Source organism: Salmo trutta, chromosome 5, assembly GCF_901001165.1.
Source record: "Salmo trutta chromosome 5, fSalTru1.1, whole genome shotgun sequence".
Classification (NCBI taxonomy): domain Eukaryota; kingdom Metazoa; phylum Chordata; class Actinopteri; order Salmoniformes; family Salmonidae; genus Salmo; species Salmo trutta.
In genome coordinates this window covers 34,401,832-34,423,779 of record NC_042961.1, presented here as the reverse complement: position 1 = coordinate 34,423,779, position 21,948 = coordinate 34,401,832, and the positions used below count along the sequence as shown (strand labels likewise).

Genomic DNA, 21,948 nt, shown 5'->3' with positions numbered 1-21,948 from the left:
TGGATTATTTTGAACCAAACCAACATTTGTTATTGAAGTAGAAGTCCTGGGAGTGCATTCTGACGAAGAACAGGAAAGGTAATCAAACTTTTCTAATAGTAAATCGGAGTTTGGTGAGGGTCAAACTTGGTGGGTGTCAAAATAGCAAGCCATCTACTCAGAATATTGCAAAATGTGCTTTCACCGAAAAGCTATTTTAAAATTGGACATAGCGAGTGCATAAAGGAGTTCTGTATCTATAATTCTTAAAATAATTATGTTTTTTGTGAACGTTTATCGTGAGTAATTTAATAAATTCACCGGAAGTGTTCGGTGGGAATGCTAGTTCTGAACGTCACATGCTAATGTAAAAAGCCGGTTTTTGATATAAATATGAACTTGATTGAACAAAACATGCATGTATTGTATAACATAATGTCCTAGGCATGTCATCTGATGAAGATCATCAAAGGTTAGTGCTGCATTTAGCTGTGGTTTTGTTTTTTGTGACATTATATGCTAGCTTGAAAAATGGGTGTCTGATTATTTCTGGCTTTCGCTGTAAAGCCTTTTTGAAATCGGACAGTGTGGTTAGATAAAGGAGAGTCTTGTCTTTAAAATGGTGTAAAATAGTCATATGTTTGAAAAATTGAAGTTTTTGGATTTTTGAGGAATTTGTCATTCGCACCACGCCTATCATTGGATATTGGAGCAGGTGTTCCGCTAGCGGAACGTCTAGATGTAAGATTATACAATACATGCATGTTTTCTTCAATCAAGTTCATATTTATATCAAAAAACTGCTTTTTACATTAGCATGCGATGTTCAGAACTAGCATACCCACCGAACACTTCCGGTGAATTTACTAAATTACTCACGATAAACGTTCACAAAAAACATAACAATTATTTTAAGAATTATAGATACAGAACTCCTTTATGGAATCGCGGTGTCCGATTTTAAAATAGCTTTTCGGTGAAAGCACATTTTGCAATATTCTGAGTAGATAGCTCGCAATCACGGGCTAGCTATTTTGACACCCACCAAGTTCGCTACTCACCAAACTCAGATTTACTATAAGAAAAATTGGATTACCTTTGCTGTTCTTCGTCAGAATGCACTCCCAGGACTTCTACTTCAAAAAAAATGTTGGTTTGGTTCCAAATAATCCATAGCTATATCCAAATAGCGGACTTTTGTTGTGCGTTCAAGACACTATCCGAAGGGTAACGAAGGGTGACGCGCCCGGCGCGTTTCGTGACAAAACATTTCAAAATATTCCATTACCGTACTTCGAAGCATGTCAAACGCTGTTTAAAATCAATTTTTATGCGATTTTTCTCGTAAAAAGCGATAATATTCCGACCGGGAAACCCTGTTTTCGTTCAAAGACTAAAAATCTAAAAATGGACTCTTCTCGTGCACGTGCGCGCCAGTCTCATTGTTCTCTGATCGACCACTTACCAAATGCGCTACTGTTTTTCAGCCATGGCCTGCAAAGCCTTCTGAGAGCCTATGGGAGCGTTAGAAAATGTCACGTTACAGCAGAGATCCCCTGTTTTGGATAGAGATTATCAAGAAGGCCAAGAAATGGTCAGAGAGAGCGCTTCCTGTTTGGAATCTTCTCAGGTTTTGGCCTGCCAAATGAGTTCTGTTATACTCACAGACACCATTCAAACAGTTTTAGAAACTTTAGGGTGTTTTCTATCCAAAGCTAATACTTATATGCATATTCTAGTTTCTGGGCAGGAGTAATAATCAGATTAAATCGGGTACGTTTTTTTATCCGGCTGTGAAAATACTGCCCACTATCCATAACAAGTTAAGTCATTCTCAATTGGATTAAGGTTTGGGCTTTGACTAGGCCATTCCAAGACATGGAAATGTTTCCCCTTAAACCACTCGAGTGTTGCTTTAGCAGTATGCTTAGGGTCATTGTCCTGCTGGAAGGTGAATCTCCATCTGTCTCACATCTCTGGAAGACTGAAACAGGTTTCCCTCAAGAATTTCCCTGTATTTAGCGCCATTATTCTGACCAGTTTCCCAGTCCATGCCAATGGAAAACATCCCCACAGTTGTTCTCGGGTGATGAGAGGTGTTGGGTTTGCGGTAAACATAGCGTTTTCCTTGATGGCCATTTTTTTCTTTATGCAATGGCTTATTTCTGTCCACTCTTCCGTAAAGCCCAGCTCTGTGGAGTGTACGGCTTGAAGTGGTCTTATGGACAGACACTCCAATCTCCGCTGTGTAGCTTTGCAGCTTCTTCAGGGTTATCTTTGGTCTCTTTGTTGCCTCTCTGATTAATGTCTCCGTGCCTGGTCCGTGAGTTTTGGTGGACGGCCCTCTCTTGGCAGGTTCGTTAGGGTGCCATTTTCTTTTCATTTACATTTTTAATTGTTGTATTTTTCACCCCTTTTTCCAATTGGTATCCAATTGGTAGTAGTTAGTCTTGTCTCGTTGCTGCAACTCCCGTACGGACTCGGGAGAGGCGACGGTCGAGAGCCATGCGTCCTCCGAAACACAACCCAACCAAGCCGCGCTGCTTCTTGACACAATGCCCATCCAACCCTGAAGCCAGCCACACCAATGTGTCGGAGGCAACACCGTACACCTGACAACCGTGTCGGCGTGCACTGCGCCCGGCCCGCCACAGGAGTCGCTAGTGCGCGATGAGACAAGGATATCCCTGCCGGCCAAACCCTCCCTATTCCGGACAACGCTGGGCCAATTGTGCGCCGCCCCATGGGCCTACCGGTCACGGCCGGCTGCAACAGAGCCTGGACTCGAACCCAGAATCTCTAGTGGCACAGTTAGCACTGCGATGCAGTGCCTTAGACCACTGCCCTACTCGGGAGGCCCTTCTTTCCATTATTTTATAATGGATTTAATTGTGCTCCATGGAATATTCAAAGTTTCATTTTTTTTTTAATCCAACCCTGATCTGTACTTCTCCACAACTTTGTCCCTGACCTGTTTGGAGAGCTCCTTGGTCTTCATGGTGCCGCTTGCTTGGTGGTGCCCCTTGCTTAGTGGTGTTACAGTCCCTGGGGCATTTCAGAACAGGTGTGTGTGTGTGTGTGTGTATATATACTGAGATCAAGTGACAGATCATGTGTCACTTAGATTGCAGACAGGTGGACTTTATTTAACTAATTATGTGACTTCTGAAGGTAATTGGTTGCATCAGATCATATTTAGGGGCTTCATAGCAAAGGGGGTGAATACATATTCATGCACCACTTTTGTTATTTTTTTCATTTCACTTCACCAATTTGGACTATCTTGTGTATGTCCGTTACATGAAATCCAAATAAAAATCTATTTAAATTACAGGTTGTAATGCAACAAAATAGGAAACACGCCAAGGGGGATGAATACTTTTGCAAGTCACTGATGTAACTGAAAAAATTACCTACAGTTGCATAAAATCGATCACTTGTTGGCGATCAAAAATCACAAAATAAGAACATAGGCTATTGGCCATTTGCGTCGTCTGTAATTATGGAGATGCTTTTTCATTTGTTTTATTTCTTGACTTCAGATGGCGGTCTATTGCACAGTTATTTTTTTTAGTCTAAGGTATTGTAATAGTTTTGCAGCATATACTGTATTATTGTTACCTGCAACAAGCACCCCAGCGGGGTATTGACACTTTTTTTCAAGCGATATTCTGATCTTGAATTAGCCTATCTATTATTTTCTTTGTACTTCTATGGTTGGTTTCACTGGCTTTCCCCTTTAACTGCCCCTAATTTACTTATTTTTACAATTTCCGATGACCAGAGATTGAGTTTGCTGGAGAGGATCAGCGTAAGCAAAGTGAGGTGTAGAATCAGGAATCTACAAATACTACACAAACAGACATTGATTGATTGGAGACACTAGCGGGATAATGCTGTAAATACACAGTGCCTCATTTAATTGCCCAAACACAGAGCACTATACATGGTATCAGAGACCAGCAGCCTTCCAGCTGCCAGTTCAGTTCTATTCCCATTTTTGTGTCGCACGGCCCCGTGCTTGAACCAACAAACGGAAGTCCTCCTCCCTCACCTCTAGGCTACTGCTGTCCCACGAGCTAATCCCCTCATATTTGAATGAGTGGATGTGAAATTCAGATCACTATGATTCTTCTACTTTTAGGACTTTTAATGGATAGCAGAAGTTGCACAGGAGGAACAGGAGGTCTGTTTTACACATACTAATCCATAATCCGTTTCCAGGAATGATGCTGATGTGACATTACATAAGAACTGGGACCTGAGCTGTCGGGATTAGCACGCACAGTGACTCCAGAGGACATGCTAATCTCCCTATGTGATTATTAGTCATGATATTTAACACTGGCTGAATGAGCAAAGCAGTATTATCTGGCATATTTTCCTGTTCCATCTGCCTCTCTGGGTTTCCTTTAACAAAGGTACAGAGAATTTAAGTGGATTTATTTTAAATCAGGCATTATTCAACAGATATGGAATGACTAAGGAAGGTTTTAGCAGTTCAGTCCTGATGAATCTGGACTAAAAGGGAGCTCTAGGTCCTTTTTGTTAGATAAAATGTTTAGGTGTTGGAACCCTGTGACGGGGATGCTCATTCGATCCTCGCATGAGCCCTTCACACTTCTACTCACTCTATTCCAGCCATACTAAACAAGCAGATCACAGTCTGGATCCGCACCCAGAATGGGGTCAATACGGACCACGGGTCCTGACTTAATGTTTTGGTTGTGCATTGGGAGTTTGTCTGTCATTCACTGACAGACCTTAGAGAGCTATTTATAACCTGTCAAATGTCCAGTTGATCAACTAGTGCATGTTAGCTAGGTAGGTAAATTAGGCTAACCTGCTATCTAACCCCCAGGGCCCACATTGATTTTGTTGGGGATCATATGAACGCACATAAGACATAGCAAAATGTGTAGAATTGCAGGAAATGTTTAAAGCTGTAACATTTTCTCTCCACCCCATGAAGAGATGTGTAGAATTGCAGAAAATGTGCTTTAAAATATTCTCTGTGCCAACAATAGGGGTGTGAACAGTTTGAGGTTGCATGGGTTGCAATGTGGGGTTTATTCCTACACTGATAAATAACATCCATCTAGGAAATTTGTGTGACCGGACATTCTCAGATAGTAGTTGAGTACGCCTGCTATACTCAGTCTCCCTGCTTCTGCTCCTATCCTGTCATAGAAAAGAGTAAAACTATATTGGGAGTTTGGTTTAACAGGTTTGACAATGCATTGCTTGCCAACAAACCCTCAGCCCAAGCAGACATAAATAGATTTCACTGTGGGAAATGCAGCTCTTCCATGTTTAGAGGGGTTGCTATGGATGGAGTTATTTTTAATGCAGTGAGTATGTTAATTAATGTAATGACAAAATCTGCAACCTATGCTTTAAGGAACCATACTATTAGGATTATTATTAATATCTCAAGGACATTAACATCAATATTTCAATACTTATTCAGTGTTTTTTAGGAAACAATTTTTAGGCAAAATTCAGTTTCCATTTTATTTAATTTTTTTCTAACTTTTATTTTAACAGGGAAGACATTGAGACATATGGTTGAAGTCGGAAGTTTACATAGACCTTAGTCAAATACATTTAAACTCAGTTTTTCACAATTCCTGACTTTTAATCCTAGTAAAAATTCCCTGTCTTAGGTCAGTTAGAGCACCACTATATTTTAAGAATGTGAACTGTAGTAATTAATAGAGAATTATTTCAGCTTTTATTTCTGCCATCACATTCCCAGAAGTTTACATACACTCAATTAGTATTTGGTAGCATTGCCTTAAACAATTTAAACTTGGGTCAAATGGTTCGGGTAGCCTTCCACAAGTTGGGTGAATTTTGTCCCATTCCTCCTGACAGAGCTGATGTAAGGTTTGTAGGCCTCCTTGCTCGCACAGTATCAGTTCTGCCCACAAATTTTCTATGTGATTGAGGTCAGGGCTTTGTGATGGCCACTCCAATACCTTCACTTTGTTGTCCTTAAGCCATTTTGCCAAAACTCCTGAAGTATGCTTGGGGTCATTGTCCATTTGGAAGACTCATTTGCGACCAAGCTTTAACTTCCTGACTGATGTCTTGAGATGTTGCTTCAATATATCCACATAGTTTTCCTGCCTCATGATGCCATCTATTTTGTGAAGTCCCTTTTTCCTCCAAACATAATGGTCATTATGGCCTGTTACGCACACCTCTAGGAAGAGGGAACGCAACACCCTGCTACAACTCAACTCTCCGTGGTGTGAAAGAGGTATGGACTGTAGGTGTGAGTAAGGATGACAAAAAGCAGAGAATTACCGTTTACAGGGAATTTATTCCGTCGCACGGTAAGTTTGGGGAAAAGGGGCTGGACGGAACCAAAGCAAAGAAAGTAAATATCAAAGCCCCCTCACCTGCCTACCCACTACTTACCTAACTAGTACCACCTGGTGCACTAACCAAAATACAGGGGATGGTCCGCCCAGGTCTTTCCTAGTGTGCATAGACAAACTACTACGGGTAATGTATGCCCGCGGGCCTCTTGCCTAAGCACTCCCTAGGTGCCTTCCCCTTCCCCCCTGGGAACAAAGGAAACAGAATAACAAACAATTTCACAACTAAACTGAGAAAAACTCAGGACATTAAAGAAGCTCTCTCTCTGAGCAACAAACTAACACAGAACATTACAATAAGCTCTCTTAGCAACAACTAACACAGTACATACCAAATGTCTTAGCAACAACCAACATGCTATAACCCTCAGCCTCCTCTCTCAGCAAATATCTCTTTCTTCTGAGGAACAGAACACTGGCTTATAAAGCTTCAGAGGGAGTTGTTAATGGGAGACAGCTGCGTCCTGAAGAGGGGGCAGGGTCAGCTCTCCAATCAGCAATGGGGTCGACCAATCAGCTGCTTGGAGAATTTCAGGAAGCCATTTCCTGAAATACCTACATGAATAATATACAAACCAGAAACTGGGGAACGTAACATGGCCACATAGTTTTATTTTTGTTTCATCAGACCAGAGGACATTTCTCCAAAAAGTATGATCTTTGTCCCCATATGGTGGTTTTAGAACAGTGGCTTCTTCCCTGCTGAGCGACCTTTCAGGTTATGTCGATATAGGACTGTGGATATAGATACTTTTGTACCCGTTTCCTCCAGCATCTTCACAAGGTGCTTTGCTGTTGTTCTGGGATTGATTTGCAATTTTCGCACCAAAGTACGTTCATCTCTAGGAGACAGAAGGCGTCTCCTTCCTGAGCGGTATGACGGCTGCGTGGTCCCATGGTGTATATACTTGCGTACTATTGTTTGTACAGATGAACGTTGTACCTTCAAGTATTTGGAAATTGCTCCCAAGGATGAACCAGACTTGTGGAGGTCTACAATACTTTTCTGAGATCTTGGCTGATTTCTTTTGATTTTCCCATGTCGTCAAGCAAAGAGACACTGAGTGTGAAGGTAGGCCTTGAAATACATCCACAGGTGAACCTCCAATTGACTCAAATGATGTCAATTAGCCTATCAGAAGCTTCTAAAGCCATGACAATTTTCTGGAATTTTCCAAGCTGTTTAAAGGCACAGTCAACTTAGTGCATGTAAACTTCTGACCAACTGGAATTGTGATACAGTGAAATAATCTGTCTGTAAACAATTGTTGGAAAAATTACTTGTGTCATGCACAATGTAGTTGTCCTAACCAACTTGCCAAAACTATAGTTTGTTAACAAGACATTTGTGGAGTGGTTGAAAAACGAGATTTAATGACTCCAATTTACAAGATTTAATGACTCGATTTAATGACTCTAAGTGTATGTAGACTTCCAACTTCAACTGTAGGTCTCTTTTACAATTGCATCTTGTATATACAACAAAAATATACCCATTTTACCCAAACTATACTGAACAAAAATATAAACGCAACAATTTAAGTTACAGTTCATATAAGGACATCAGTCAATTTAAATAAATTCATTACACCCTAATCTATGGATTTCACATGACTGGACATGGACGCAGCATTGGATGGGTCTTGGAGGGCTAGGGCCCATCCACTTGGGAGCCAGGCCCATCCAATCAAAATTAGTTTTTCTCCACAAAAGGGATTTATTACAGACAGAAATATTTTAGAGTGGCTTTTTGTTTTCCCCAGCACAATGTGTGTGTTGTCTGTGTATGTTCCAATTTATATACGCCTAAAAATTAGGTGTAATGATCATGCTGTTTAATCAGCTTCCTGACACACCTGTCAGGTGGATAAATGCTCATTAACAGGGATGTAAACAAATTTGTGCACAACATTTTAGAGAAATAAACTTTTTGGGCATATGGAACATTTCAGGGATCTTTTATTTCAGCTCATGAAATGTAACAACATGTGGAAAAAATCAAGGTGTCTGAATATTTTCCAAATGCAATTTATATACAGTACCGGTCAAAAGTTACTCATTCAATGATTTTTCTTGATTTTTACTATTTTCTACATTGTAGAATAATAGTGAAGACATCAAAACTATGAAATAACACATATGGAATCATGTAGTAACCCAAAAAGTTTTAAACATTCAAAATATATAAAAGTAGCCACATTTGCCTTGATGACAGCTTTGCACACTCTTGGCATTCTCTCAACCAGCTTCACCTGCAATGCTTTTCAAAAAAAAAAAAGTTGTGGAGTGGTTTTCCAACAGTCTTGAAGGAGTTCCCACATATGCTGAGCACTTGTTGGCTGCTTTTCCTTCACTCTGCAGTTCAACTCATCCCAAACCATCTCAATTGGGTTGAGGTCGGGTGATTGTGGAGACCAGGTCATCTGATGCAGCACTCCATCACTCTCCTTGGTCAAATAGCCCTTACCTGTAGGTGTGTTGGGTCATTGTCCTGTTGAAAAACAAATGATAGTCCCACTAAGCGCAAACCAGATGGGATGGTGTATTGCTGCAGAATGCTGTGGTAGCCATGCAGGTTAAGTGTGCCTTGAATTCTAAATAAATCACTTATAATGTCACCAGCAAAGCACCCCCACGCCATCACACCTCCTCCTCCCTGCTTCACCGTGGGAACCACACATGTGGTGGTCATCCGTTTACCTACTCTACCAGAAATCTTTAATTTGGACTCATCAGACCAAAGGACAGTTTTCCACCTGTCTAATTTCCTTTGCTCGTGTTTCTTCGCGCAAGCAAGTCTCTTCTTCTTATCGGTGCCCTTTAGTTGTGGTTTCTTTTTAGCAATTCGACCATGAAGGCCTGATTCACGCAGTCTCCTCTGAATAGTTGATGTTGAGATGTGTCTGTTACTTGGAATAATTATTTCATGGTTTTGATGTAAAAATAAAGAAAAACCCTTGAATGAGTAGGTGTGTCCAAACTTTTGACTGGTATTGTACATTTGACCCTACTTGTTCAAGTCCTGATATTTTCTGAAAGAGTTGGGTAACGCGTCTAGTCTGTATCTTACTTGTTGATATTCAGTGGGCAATCACAGCCTCCGTGGACTAATAAATAGGTGAAAATAAATGGATAAGAAACTATTCCATTCATTTGTCTGAAATCATCCCACAGGCAAATTTTTAAGGATTTTTTTTTTTCAATTTTCGCCTAAAATGACATTCCCAAATCTAACTGCCTGTAGCTCAGGCCCTGAAGCAAGGATATGCATATTATTGGTACTATTTGAAAGGAAACACTTTGAAGTTTGTGGAAATGTGAAAGGAGGGTAGGAGAATATAACACAATAGATCTGGTAAAAGATAATACAAAGAAGAAACCAGCTGTTCTTTTGTATTTGTTTGTACCATCATCTTTGAAATGCAAGAGAAAGGCCATAATGTATTATTCCAGCACAAGTGCAATTTAGGTTTTGGCCACTAGATGGCAGCAGTGTATGTGGAAAGTTTTAGACTGATCCATTGAACCATTGCCTTTCTGTTCAAAATGTATCAAGACTGCCGAAATGTGCCTAATATGTTTATTCATAACTTTTCATGTTCAAAATTGTGCACTCTCCTCAAACAATAGCATGGTATTATTTCACTGTAATAGCTACTGTAAATTGGACAGTGCAGTTAGATTAACAAGAATTTAAGCTTTCTGCCATATCAGATATGTCTATGTCCTGGGAAATGTTATTTTTACTTACAACCTCATGCTAAACGCATTACCCTACATTAGCTTAACCGTCCCACGGAACACCGATCCCGATGAAGTTAACACAAATTGTAGCCTGTATCTTTTTGTAGCATGTGTATTGGTCCAGGTCTAGGCAAAGGATAGAAAATACGAGGAGGGTGCTTAGGCTATTGTCAGGGTGCTTACTTTGTTTAAAACAAACTTTGTTGGGGGACTGATCCGGGTTGTAATATGAGTTGAGTTTGCACTGAGTGTACAAAACATTAAGAACACTAATATTGCCCTCAACAGCCTCAATTTGTTGGGCATGGACTCTACAAGGTGTCGAAAGTGTTCCACAGGTATGCTGGCCCATGTTGACTCCAATGCTTCCCACAGTTGTGTCAAGTTGTCTGAATGTCCTTTGGGTGGTAGACCATTCTCGATAACCAAAGGAAACTGTTGAGCGTGAAAACCACAGCAGCGTTGGAGTTCTTGAAACAAACTGGTGTGCCTGGCACCTACTACCATACCCTGTTCAAAGGCACTTAAATCTTTTGTCTTTCCCATTAACCCTCAGAATGGCACACATACACAATCTGGCCTGTTGTCCGGACCTCTGGCAGTCTCTATGGGGGTACCACAGGGTTCAATTCTCGGGCCGACTCTTTTCTCTGTATATATCAACGATGTCGCTTTTGCTGTGGGTGATTCCCTGATCCACCTCTACGCAGACGACACCATTCTGTATACATCTGGCTCTTCTTTGGATACTGTACATCTAGATGTTCCGCTAGCGGAACACCTGCTCCAATATCCAATGATGGGCGTTGCGCGAAATACAAACTCCTCTAAAATCCGAAAACTTCCATTTTTCAAACATATGACTATTTTACAGCATTTTAAAGACAAGACTCTCGTTAATCTAACCACACTGTCCGATTTCAAAAAGGCTTTACAGCGAAAGCAAAACATTAGATTATGTCAGCAGAGTACCCAGCCAGAAATAATCAGACACCCATTTTTCAAGCTAGCATATAATGTCACAAAAAACAAAACCACAGCTAAATGCAGCACTAACCTTTGATGATCTTCATCAGATGACAACCCTAGGACATTATGTTATACAATGCATGCATGTTTTGTTCAATCAAGTTCATATTTATATCAAAAACCAGCTTTTTTACGTTAGCATGTGACGTTCAGAACTAGCATACCCCCCGCAAACCTCAGGTGAATTTACTAAATTACTCACGATAAACGTTCACAAAAAATATAACAATTATTTTAAGAATTATAGATACAGAACTCCTCTATGCACTTGATATGTCCGATTTTAAAATAGCTTTTCGGTGAAAGCACATTTTACAATATTCTCAGTAGATAGCCCGGCATAACAGGGCTAGCTATTTAGACACCCAGCAAGTTTAGCCTTCACCAAACTCCGATTTACTATTAGAAAAGTTTGATTACCTTTGATGTTCTTCATCAGAATGCACTCCCAGGACTTCTACTTCAATAACAAATGTTGGTTTGGTCCAAAATAATCCATAGTTATGTTCCAACAGCGGCGTTTTGCTCGTGCGTTCAAGACACTATCCCAATGGTAAATAAGGGTCATGCGCACGGCGCATTTCGTGACAAAAGATTTCTAAATATTTCATTACCGTACTTCGAAGCATGTCAACCGCTGTTTAAAATCAATTTTTATGCCATTTTCTCGTAAAAAAGCGGTAATATTCCGACCGGAAATCTGCAATTAGGTAAACAGACGAAAGAAAATATATCAATGGGTCGACTCGGGCATGCGCCTAAGTCCTTTGTCCTCTGATCGGCCACTTGGCAAAGGCGATAATGTGTTTCAGCCAGAGGCTGCCTCGATATCGTTCAGCTTTTTCCCGGGCTCTGAGAGCCTATGGGAGCCGTAGGAAGTGTCACGTTACAGCTAAGATCCTGACTCTTCAATAAACAGAGACAAGAAGAACGACACCTTGTCAGACAGGCCACTTCCTGCATGAAATCTTCTCAGGTTTTTGCCTGCCATATGAGTTCTGTTATACTCACAGACACCATTCAAACAGTTTTAGAAACTTTAGGGTGTTTTCTATCCAAAGCCAATAATTATATGCATATTCTAGTTACTGGGCAGGAGTAGTAACCAGATTAAATCGGGTACGTTTTTTATCCGGCCGTGTAAATACTGCCCCCTAGCCCTAACAGGTTAACTAACCTCCAAACGAGCTTCAATGCCATACAACACTCCTTCTGCAGCCTCCAACTGCTCTTAAACGCTAGCAAAACCAAATGCATGCTTTTCAACCGTTCGCTGCCCGCCCGACTAGCATCACTACTCTGGACGGTTCTGACCTAGAATACGTGGACAACTACAAATACCTACGTGTCTGGCTAGACTGTAAACTCTCCTTTCAGACTCATATCAAACATCTCCAATCCAAAATCAAATCTAGAATTGTCTTTCTATTCCGCAACAAAGCCTCCTTCACTCACACCACCAAACTTACCCTCGTAAAACTGATTATCTTACCGATCCTCGACTTCGGCGATGTCATCTACAAAATAGCTTCAAATACTCTACTCAGCAAACTGGATGCAGTCTATCACAGTGCCATCCGTTTTGTTATCAAATCACCTTATACCACCCACCACTGCGACCTGTATGCTCTAGTCGGCTGGCCCTCGCTACATATTCATCGCCAGACCCACTGGCTCCAGGTCATCTATAAGTCTATGCTAGGTAAAGCTCTGCCTTATCTCAGCTCACTGGTCACGATAACAACACCCACCCGTAGCACGTGTTCCAGCATATCTCACTGGTCATCCCCAAAGCCAACACCACCTTTGGCCGCCTTTCCTTCCAGTTCTCTGCTGCCAGTGAATGGAACGAACTGCAAAAATTGCTGAAGCTGGAGACTTACATTTCCCTCACTAACTTTAAACATCAGCTACCTGAGCTGCTAACCGATCGCTGCAGCTGTACATAGTCCATCTGTAGATAGCCCACCCAACCTACCTACCTCATCCCCATATTGTTTTTATTTACTTTGCTGCTCTTTTGCACACCAGTATCACTACTTACACACCATCATCTGCTCATCGTCATCTGCTCATCTATCACTCCAGTGTTAATCTGCTAAATTGTAATTACTTTGCTACTATGGCCTATTTATTGCCATACCTCATGCCATTTGCACACACTGTATATAGACTTTATTTTTTTCTATTGTGTTATTGACTGTACGCTTGTTTATTCCATGTGTAACTCTGTTGTTGTTTCTGTCGCACAGCTTTGCTTTGATGGAGGAATTCAGATGGAGGAATTCAGATATGACGTCTAGGGCTGGGAATTAACAGGGACCGCACGATTTGTTACTGATATGATATGTATTGCGATTCTCATGATTTTCACGATTCTATATGTATTGCGATTCAATACGGCAATTTTATTGCGTTTTCATGTTCCAAACATTTTGCTCACTTTATCGATTTTAATAAATCAGCCCAATCTACTTTAAAAAAAAATGTAATTGTCGTCGTCTGCTGCAGAGATGCATGAGAAGTTAGTTTTGATAAGTCTTGGAAATAAAAGTGATGAAAACATGGTGGCTCACTATTTAAAACAAAGATGTAGAACTAGCTATAAAATAAAAAATACCAAAGTTATGAAGCAGGAACAGCCGATCAGTGCTAGCTAACTCTACTTAGAATAAAATAAAGTACACAATATATATACTGTATATTTTTTTACAAATAGATTCTTGGAGTCAAAATATCGAAATAATATTGCGATATGCAACTGTATCGATTTTAATAAATCGGCACAATCTACCTTTTCATATTTTTTTTAAATTGCCGCCGTCTTGGAGCTAGATTTGGGATCATGTATGTTAAACAATGCTGATACAAAAAAAGCATAAACGGAGAGCAATGTATAATACCACAAACTTAGCAATTGAGGCAACCATGGTAAGTACATGGGGGCGGCCATCTTCATGCATGTCCGCCATTACTTTAACCCCTTTTTTCCCCATGGATTTGCCTATAGTTTGGGATTAAGAATAGCTTGAGTGGTTTTCCATGTGTCTGATAAATCTCAAGAGTCTGCTGAGAAACACGTTTTTAATCAGGAGCCCTTGGTCAGCTATATAATTACTGACATACAGTAGACACAGCACTGCAGTGGTGTCAGTCTCTTGAATCCATTCTTGTCAAATCATCATCACTACGACACTAATGTCTCTCTACTGTCTTCATCTGCCTGTCTCTGTATTGTAAGGCATGCTTCACATCTATGTGCTCTTTTTCTTTCTCCCTCTCTCTTTTCTTCGATGTGAAGGCTGTGAGTCCCGGGGCACCAGAGGATGAGAGCAAGCTGTCGGTAGGTCCTGTCTGGTTTGTCTATGTTTATGTCTGTGTCTATATGGCTAGTCTAACTTCTTTCTCTCCTTCCATACTGTACTCAAGAACCATGCGTTCTCTGTTTTATGGGTCCAACCTGCCTGTAGTATCTCTGTCTTAACTTTTTTATTGAACCTTTATTTAACTGGCAAGTCAGTTAAGAACAAATTCTTATTTACAATGACGGCCCACCTCGGCCAAACCCAGACAACGCTGGGCCAATTGTGCACTGGCCTATAGGACTCCCAATCATGGCCAGATGTGACACAGCCTGGATTCAAACCAGGGACTGTAGTGACGCCTTTTACACTAAGATGCAGTGCCTTAGACCGCTGATCCACTCGGGTCTGTCTTTGCAATTCAAATATTACTTTCTCAGTACGTCACTAGTGCTACTGTGAGTTATTATACAATGATGCCTACAGTTTCAAACACTTGAAGACCAGTTAATATATCCAAAATACAAAAAATAAAGTTATTGATCAAAGAGTGTTTTGCTAAAAGTCCTTCATAACCAATACAGGCAACAATGAAATATTTACTTTACATTTTGTCCAAAAAGGCCCCAAAACTGTTTTGAACAGCAAAAGGAGAAGTCTCAGCGGATTCCACTAAGCTGCATCCTTATGGCCTTTCACAAACAGCGCAGACAGTCTTGTGCGTCCCAACCCGCTCACAACCATATGGCCTTGAGAATTAACAGCTGACACCTCCAGATTGGGCCGAAGCATCACCACAGGCCAGCCAAAGCGGGCACACTCAAAACAGCTGATGGCTATGACGGTGGCCGATATCCCACATATCTCAAGTTCAGCTCAAACCACCAGAGTAACCTTGGCACGGCTATTTGGGCTATTTTGGCGATATCATGATGACCACTTTAGCTGTAATGGAGTGGTGCATTCTGTGTGATACCCCTGGCCCTGTGCCCATTTTAGCATTAGCTGCTATTGAATTAAGCTTACATTTAGCATGAAAGCTTGTGGCTTTCATGCAAAGGATGAACGGTGAATCATATGCAACAGAGTCTCATTAAAGATTATGGTATTGGGCACAGTAGACCTGTCAGAAAGGGCTTTGATTTCTGTGTTGGAGGTGGAACTGCGTTAGAGCTGTCAAATCCACAAGCCATTGGCTGCATAGAGTTGCATTAACAGAAATCCCATGCAGCCTTGTTGACGAAACGTGTTTTACTAGCCTGAGTTACAATACATTTTTCACATTGGAATTTTACAAACATTCACATTAATTGTGTGTTTGGTGTAGGCTTACCTTGGCCTGACAGTTTTAATAGCCTCTCTGAGAAAAGTTGAGAATTCCCTGTCAAGTAGAGGGACAAGGAAGCCCAGCTAGCTTAGCTAGCCTGTAGCCTCAAACGGAGGACGCTAACAAACGTATTCAACGCTACAGGAGCTGTGTTAATTCTGCTTTATTACGGGGCAATGTAGACCTCCCAGACTTTCAATATAGCAACTGTTTGCTTGCAGAGGACTACAGGGGCAAAGTGGCTACTCTTAGCAAACAAGTAGCAGACTTACACAAGCTACTGGGGAATCCACGGCCGCCTACATTTTCTTTCTCTTCTACCCCAGTAGCCGAACGTCGCTCTGGCCTGGTAGAAGTGTCGCTGCCATGTCGGCTCTCCATAGCCGACTGGCCGGTACTCTGCAGGGATCCCTCCCCGAAGGAGTCTTCCCCTTCCCTAGGGAATGGAGTTAGTAGGATGCTCCTGAATGACTTGTTGGATGTTCCTGTTCTCAATCCTACCAACCAGTCATGGAGATATGTCACTCGCCGTGGAAGTCGAAAACAGCAACCTCTGGCAACGGGGGCCTCCTTGTCGAAGTTAAGCCCGGACTGGACTCAGTCCAGAAACAGCTTCGCTGCCCTGAATCCAGAGGTTCTGGCGCCTTCTTCCCTGGGGGCTTCTGATATGAGATCGGATCCAGAGGTACCTGCGCTTTCTGTTCTGTCTCCCTCTCCTGTGGCTTCTACCTCAGATTCAGATCCTCAGAGCGCCCCCTCATCAGACCGTGAGACAGTCTAATACTCCATCTCATTCATCATCCACGACGTATACTACAGCTGGCTTGGGTCCATCGGGTCCCACCGCCCTTCAGTCCTCAAGAGGTTTGCGAAAGAACGGCCGGACCTCATCAGCCATTGCACTAGCTGTCGTCATCGGCAGCTCTATGGAAAGAAACATCTCAGTTCCTGGGGCAAACACCCTTTGCTATCCTGGATCATAACAAGGCTGCTTCCGAACATTCTGCGACAGCTGCCGGGAGCTGACACAGTCATAGTCTATGTGGGGTCTAGGAGGGCTAACTCCGAACTGCTGAAAATGTATTTTAAAGGAGGGCTAGCTCTGAAAAATTCCCAAAAGCTGGCAATTATTTCAGGTCTGGTACCAACGTTGGGCCGTGGGTGTGGAAGATTCAGCAGGCTACTAGCATTACACACCTGGCTAAATGTTTCCTGTAGCTCTGTTGGAATATCTTTTGTAGATAACTTTGACACCTTTTGGAAACAGAAGATGCTCTACATGAATGACGGCGTCCATCCAAATCATCTTCGCTCCTAGACTCTGTCCACACATTTCAAGGCTGCATTGAGACAATGACTTATCAATGACTCAACCCCAGCTCAGATAATCCCTACCGTTGTAATGGTGAGTTGTAGTAATGCTGCAGAAAATGTACATAATCCCAGGTCTGTTGGCAGTCACAATGAAAGTAACTTTTATGTCCCTCCAACTAATGCCTCTGTCGATCCTATATCTATTGTATACAGTAATCATGTGTCTATGAACCAGCATTATATTGTTAGCACTGAGGCGGTGTGCCCTAGTAGGAAGTCCACTGTGTGCAGCTCACCCTGAACTATCAGCTCAAACATACAGTAAATAATAATAAGCTTCCCAGTAAAGCAATACAAAAAATCTAGCATTCCAGAAAAGTGATAAAAAATAGCCTACATTAACATATATAGCCTAAGTGACAAGGTTTATGAAATCAATAACTTGCTAGTAACAGATGACATTCATATTCTGACTATCTGAAACTCACTTAGATAATACATTTAATGATACAGTGGTAGCAATACATGGCTTTAACATCTACAGAAAAGACAGAAACGCCAATGCGGTGTTGCAGCCTATATACAGAGCCACATTCCTGTAAAGCTTAGAGAGCATCTCATGTTAAATACTATTGAAGTAATATGGCTACAGGTTCACCAGCCTCACCATTCTTGAGGGAAGCTACTATAGACCAAGTGCTAACAGTCAGTTTCTGGATAATATATATGAAATGCATGTGATTTTCAACAGAGGTATATTTTCTGGGTGACCTTAATATTGACTGGCTTTCATCAAGCTGCCCACTCAAGAAAAAGCTTCAATCTGTAACCAATGCGTGAAACTTGGTTCAGGTTATCAGTCAACCAACCAGGGTATTTACAAACAACACAGGAATTAAATTAAATCATGTATTGATCACATCTTTACTAATGTTGCAGAAATCTGCTAAAAGCTGTATCCAAATCCATCGGATGTAGTGATCACAATATAGTAGCTATATCTAGGGAAACCAAAGTTCCAAAAGCTGGACCTAATATAGTATATACATGAGGTCATACAATACATTTTGTAGTGATTCCTATGTTGAGGATATAAATAATATTTGCAGGTCTGTGGTGTGTAATGAGGAGCAACCAGATGCTGCACTTGACACATTTATGAAATTGCTTATTCCAGTTACTAACAAGCATGCACCCATTAAGAAAATGACTGTAAAAACGGTTAAATCCCCATGGATTGATGAGGAATTAAAAAGAGGGATGAGGTAAAAGGAATGGCAAATAAGTGTGGCTACACGACCGATTGGCAAACGTACTGCAAATTGAGAAATCATGTGACTAAACTGAAAAAAGAATAAACTATAGTGTGAAACAAAGATAAAATATATAAAGACTGATAGTAAAAAGCTTTGGAGTTTGCAAAAAGGGAAACTCAGCTCTATCATGCCGACACTACACATCCAAGTATAACTGTCCAAATTATTAAAGACAAGCATTGTCATTTTGATTTCTGAAAAGTAAGTGTGGAAGAGGTGAAACATTATTGTTGTCTATCAATAATGACAAGCCACCTGGGTCTGACAACTTGAATGAAAACTTACTGCGGAAAATAGCGGACGATATTGCCACTCCTATTTGCTATATCTTCAATCTAAGCCTACAGTTGAAGTCAGAAGTTTACATACACCTTAGCCAAAAACATTTAAAAACTCAGTTTTTCACAATTCCTGACATTTTATCCTACTAAAAATTAATTGTCTTAGGTCAGTTAGGATCACTACTTTATTTTAAGAATGTGAAATGTGAGAATAATAGTAGAGAGAATTATTTATTTCAGCTTTTATGTCTTTCATCACATTCCAAGTGGGTCAGAAATTTACATACACTCAATTAGTATTTGGTAGTATTGCCGTTAAATTGTTTAACTTGGGTCAAACGTTTGGGTAGCCTCCACAAGCTTCCCACAATAAGTTGGATGAATTTTGGCCCATTCCTCCTGACAGAGCTGGTGTAACTGTGTCAGGTTTGTAAGGCCTCCTTGCTTGCACACGGTTTTTCAGTTCTGCCCACAAATTGTCTATAGGAATGAGGTCAGGGCTTTGTGATGGCCACTCCAATACCTTCACTTTGTTGTCCTTAGGCCATTTTGCCACAACTTTGGAAGTATGCTTGGGGTCATTGTCAATTTGGAAGACCCATTTGCGACCAAGCTTTAACTTCCTGACTGATGTCTTGAGATGTTGCTTCAATATATCCACATCATTTTCCTACCTCATGATGCCATCTATTTTGTGAAGTGCACCAGTCCCTCCTGCAGCAAAGCACCCCCACAACATGATGCTGCCACCCCCGTGCTTCATGGTTGGGATGGTGTTCTTCAGCTTGCAAGCCTCCCCTTTTTTTCCTTCAAACATAACAATGGTCATTATGGCCACACAGTTCTATTTTTGTTTCATCAGACCAGAGGACTTTTCTCCAAAAAGTGTGGTCTTTGTCCCCATGTGCAGTTTTAAACCGCAGTCTTACTTTTTTATGGCGGTTTCGGAACAGCGGCTTCTTCCTTGCTGAGCTGCCTTTCAGGTTATGTCGATATAGGACTGGTTTTACTGTGGCTATAGATACTTTCGAACCTGTTTCCTCCAGCATCTTCACAAGGTCCTGGGATTGATTTGCACTTTTCGCACCAAAGTACGTTCATCTCTAGGAGACAGAACTTGTGCGGTATGATGGCTGCGTGGTCCCATGGTGTTTATACTTGTGTGCTATTGTTTGTACAGATGAACATGGTACCTTCAGGCGTTTGGAAATTGCTCCCAAGGATGAACCAGACTTGTGTAGGTCTACAATTTTTTTCTGAGGTCAAGGCTGATTTCTTTTGATTTTCACATGATTTCAAGCAAAGAGGCACTGAGTTTGAAGGTAGGCCTTGAAATGCATCCACTGGGGCACCTCCAATTGACTCAAATGATGCCAATTAGCCTATCACAAGCTTCTAAAGCCATGACATAATATCCTGGAATTTCCAAGCTGTTTAAAGGCACAGTCAACTTAGTGTATGTAAACTTCTGACTCACTGGAATTGTGATACAATGAATTATAAGTGAAATAATATGTCTGTAAACAGTTGTTGGAAAAATGACTTGTGTCATTCACAAAGTAGATGTCGTAACCGACTTGCCAAAACTATAGTTTGTGAACAAGAAATTTGTGGAGTGGTTGAAAAACGACTTTTAATGACTCCAACCTAAGTGTATGTAAACTTCCGACTTCAACTGTACGTAAATTGTGTGCCCTCAGACCTAAAGGGAAGCAAAAGTAATTCCGCTTCTCAAGAATAGTAAAGCCCCCTTTACTGTCTCAAATAGCAAACCAATTCAGCATGTTACCAAGCCTTTGTAAACTTTTGGATAAAATGTTGTTTGACCAGATACAATGCTATTTTATATTAAACAAATTGACAGACTTTCTGTACGCTTATAGGGAAGGACATTTAACACAAATGACTGACTGAGGTTTGGCTGAGAGTCTGACAGAAATTGGCTGAGAGAAATTGCTGATAAAAAGATTGTGGGAGCTGTTTTGTTAGACTTCAGTATGGCTTTTGACATTATCGATCATAGTCTGCTGATTGCAAAACGTATGTGTTATGGATTTACACACCCTGCTATAATGTAGATGAAGAGTTACTTGTCGAACAGAACACAGAGGATATTCTTTAATGGAAGCCTCTCCAACACAATCCAGGTAGAATCAGGAATTCCCCAGTGCAGCTGTCTAGACCCCTTACTCTTTTCAATCTTTAATAACGACATGTCACTGGCTCTAAGTAAAGCCTGTGTGTCTATGTATGCGGATTACTCAACACTGTACACGTCAGCTAATACAGTGAGTGAAATCACTGCAACATTTAAAAAGGGTCTGCAGCCAGTTTTAGAATGGGTGGCAATAAATAAGTTAGTCCTAAGTATTTCTAAAACTAAAAGCATTGTATTTGGGACAAATCATTCACTAAACCCTGAACCTCAACTAAATCTTGTAATAAATAATGTGGAAATTGAGTAAATTGAGGTGACTAAACTGCTTGGAGTAACCCTGGATTGTAAACTGTCATGGTCAAAACATGTTAATGCAACAGTAGCTAAGATGGGAAGAAGTCTGTCTATAATAAAGCTCTGTTCTGCCTTCTAAACAACAGTATCAACAAGGCATGTCCTACAGGCCCTAGTTTTGTCACACCTGGAATACTGTCCAGTCGTTTGGCCAGGTGCCACAAGCCTTTGTCCTTCAGGTATTTCCTTAGGGGAACAGCCAAGGACTTAAAAGGATTATGTAACGGTGCCATTGTTTGTTTGACAGCGTTGACCTCCTTTTGCAGGCTAGGCCACGGCTCCAGAGAGGTGGCAGCTCAGCCTCCCTGCACAACAGCCTGATGAGAAACAGCATCTTTCAGCTTATGATCCACACACTGGACCCGCTCAGTGAAGGTAAGCAGTTATCCAACATACACAACACTGTTTCTATATTCTTGTCTTGCTACTAATGTTTACACAAAGCGACATGGTATGCCTTGGTTTTATCTTTGCCTGGTTCCACTTCCATACAGTGCCAGAAGGTTAACGGGTGTTCATAATCCTGGTCCTCTTCAGGTTAACCCAGGACTTTCTGTCACTCGACCAACGTTCAATGGAGAGAGGTTGAGTTGTTGCACATACGTTTTTGCAATTAGATGGATTCTAATAGAATCATGTTCTTCATGGCTATTTGATAAATAAATATAGAACACACCATAAAACCTATATTCCGATGCTGTGAAATGGATATGTCTTCATTCTACCCTAAATGTAGCACTATCCACTACTATCCCACG

The 21,948-nt window shown here is 41.1% G+C and overlaps 1 protein-coding gene across 4 annotated transcripts in view; it reads left to right on the top strand.

Moving 5' to 3' along the window:
* The window catches only part of LOC115194088 (sodium/potassium/calcium exchanger 2-like), a 190,524-nt gene that overhangs the window by 78,770 nt on the left and 89,806 nt on the right, over nt 1–21,948 (top strand). For 3 of the 4 annotated variants that reach the window (XM_029753442.1, XM_029753438.1, XM_029753439.1), the window contains exons 3-4: nt 14,440–14,481; nt 21,457–21,565. In XM_029753442.1, the coding sequence (XP_029609302.1) occupies nt 14,440–14,481; nt 21,457–21,565 (151 nt within the window). The remainder of the gene's footprint in view (nt 1–14,439; nt 14,482–21,456; nt 21,566–21,948) is intronic. The other variant, XM_029753440.1, reaches the window with a different exon arrangement.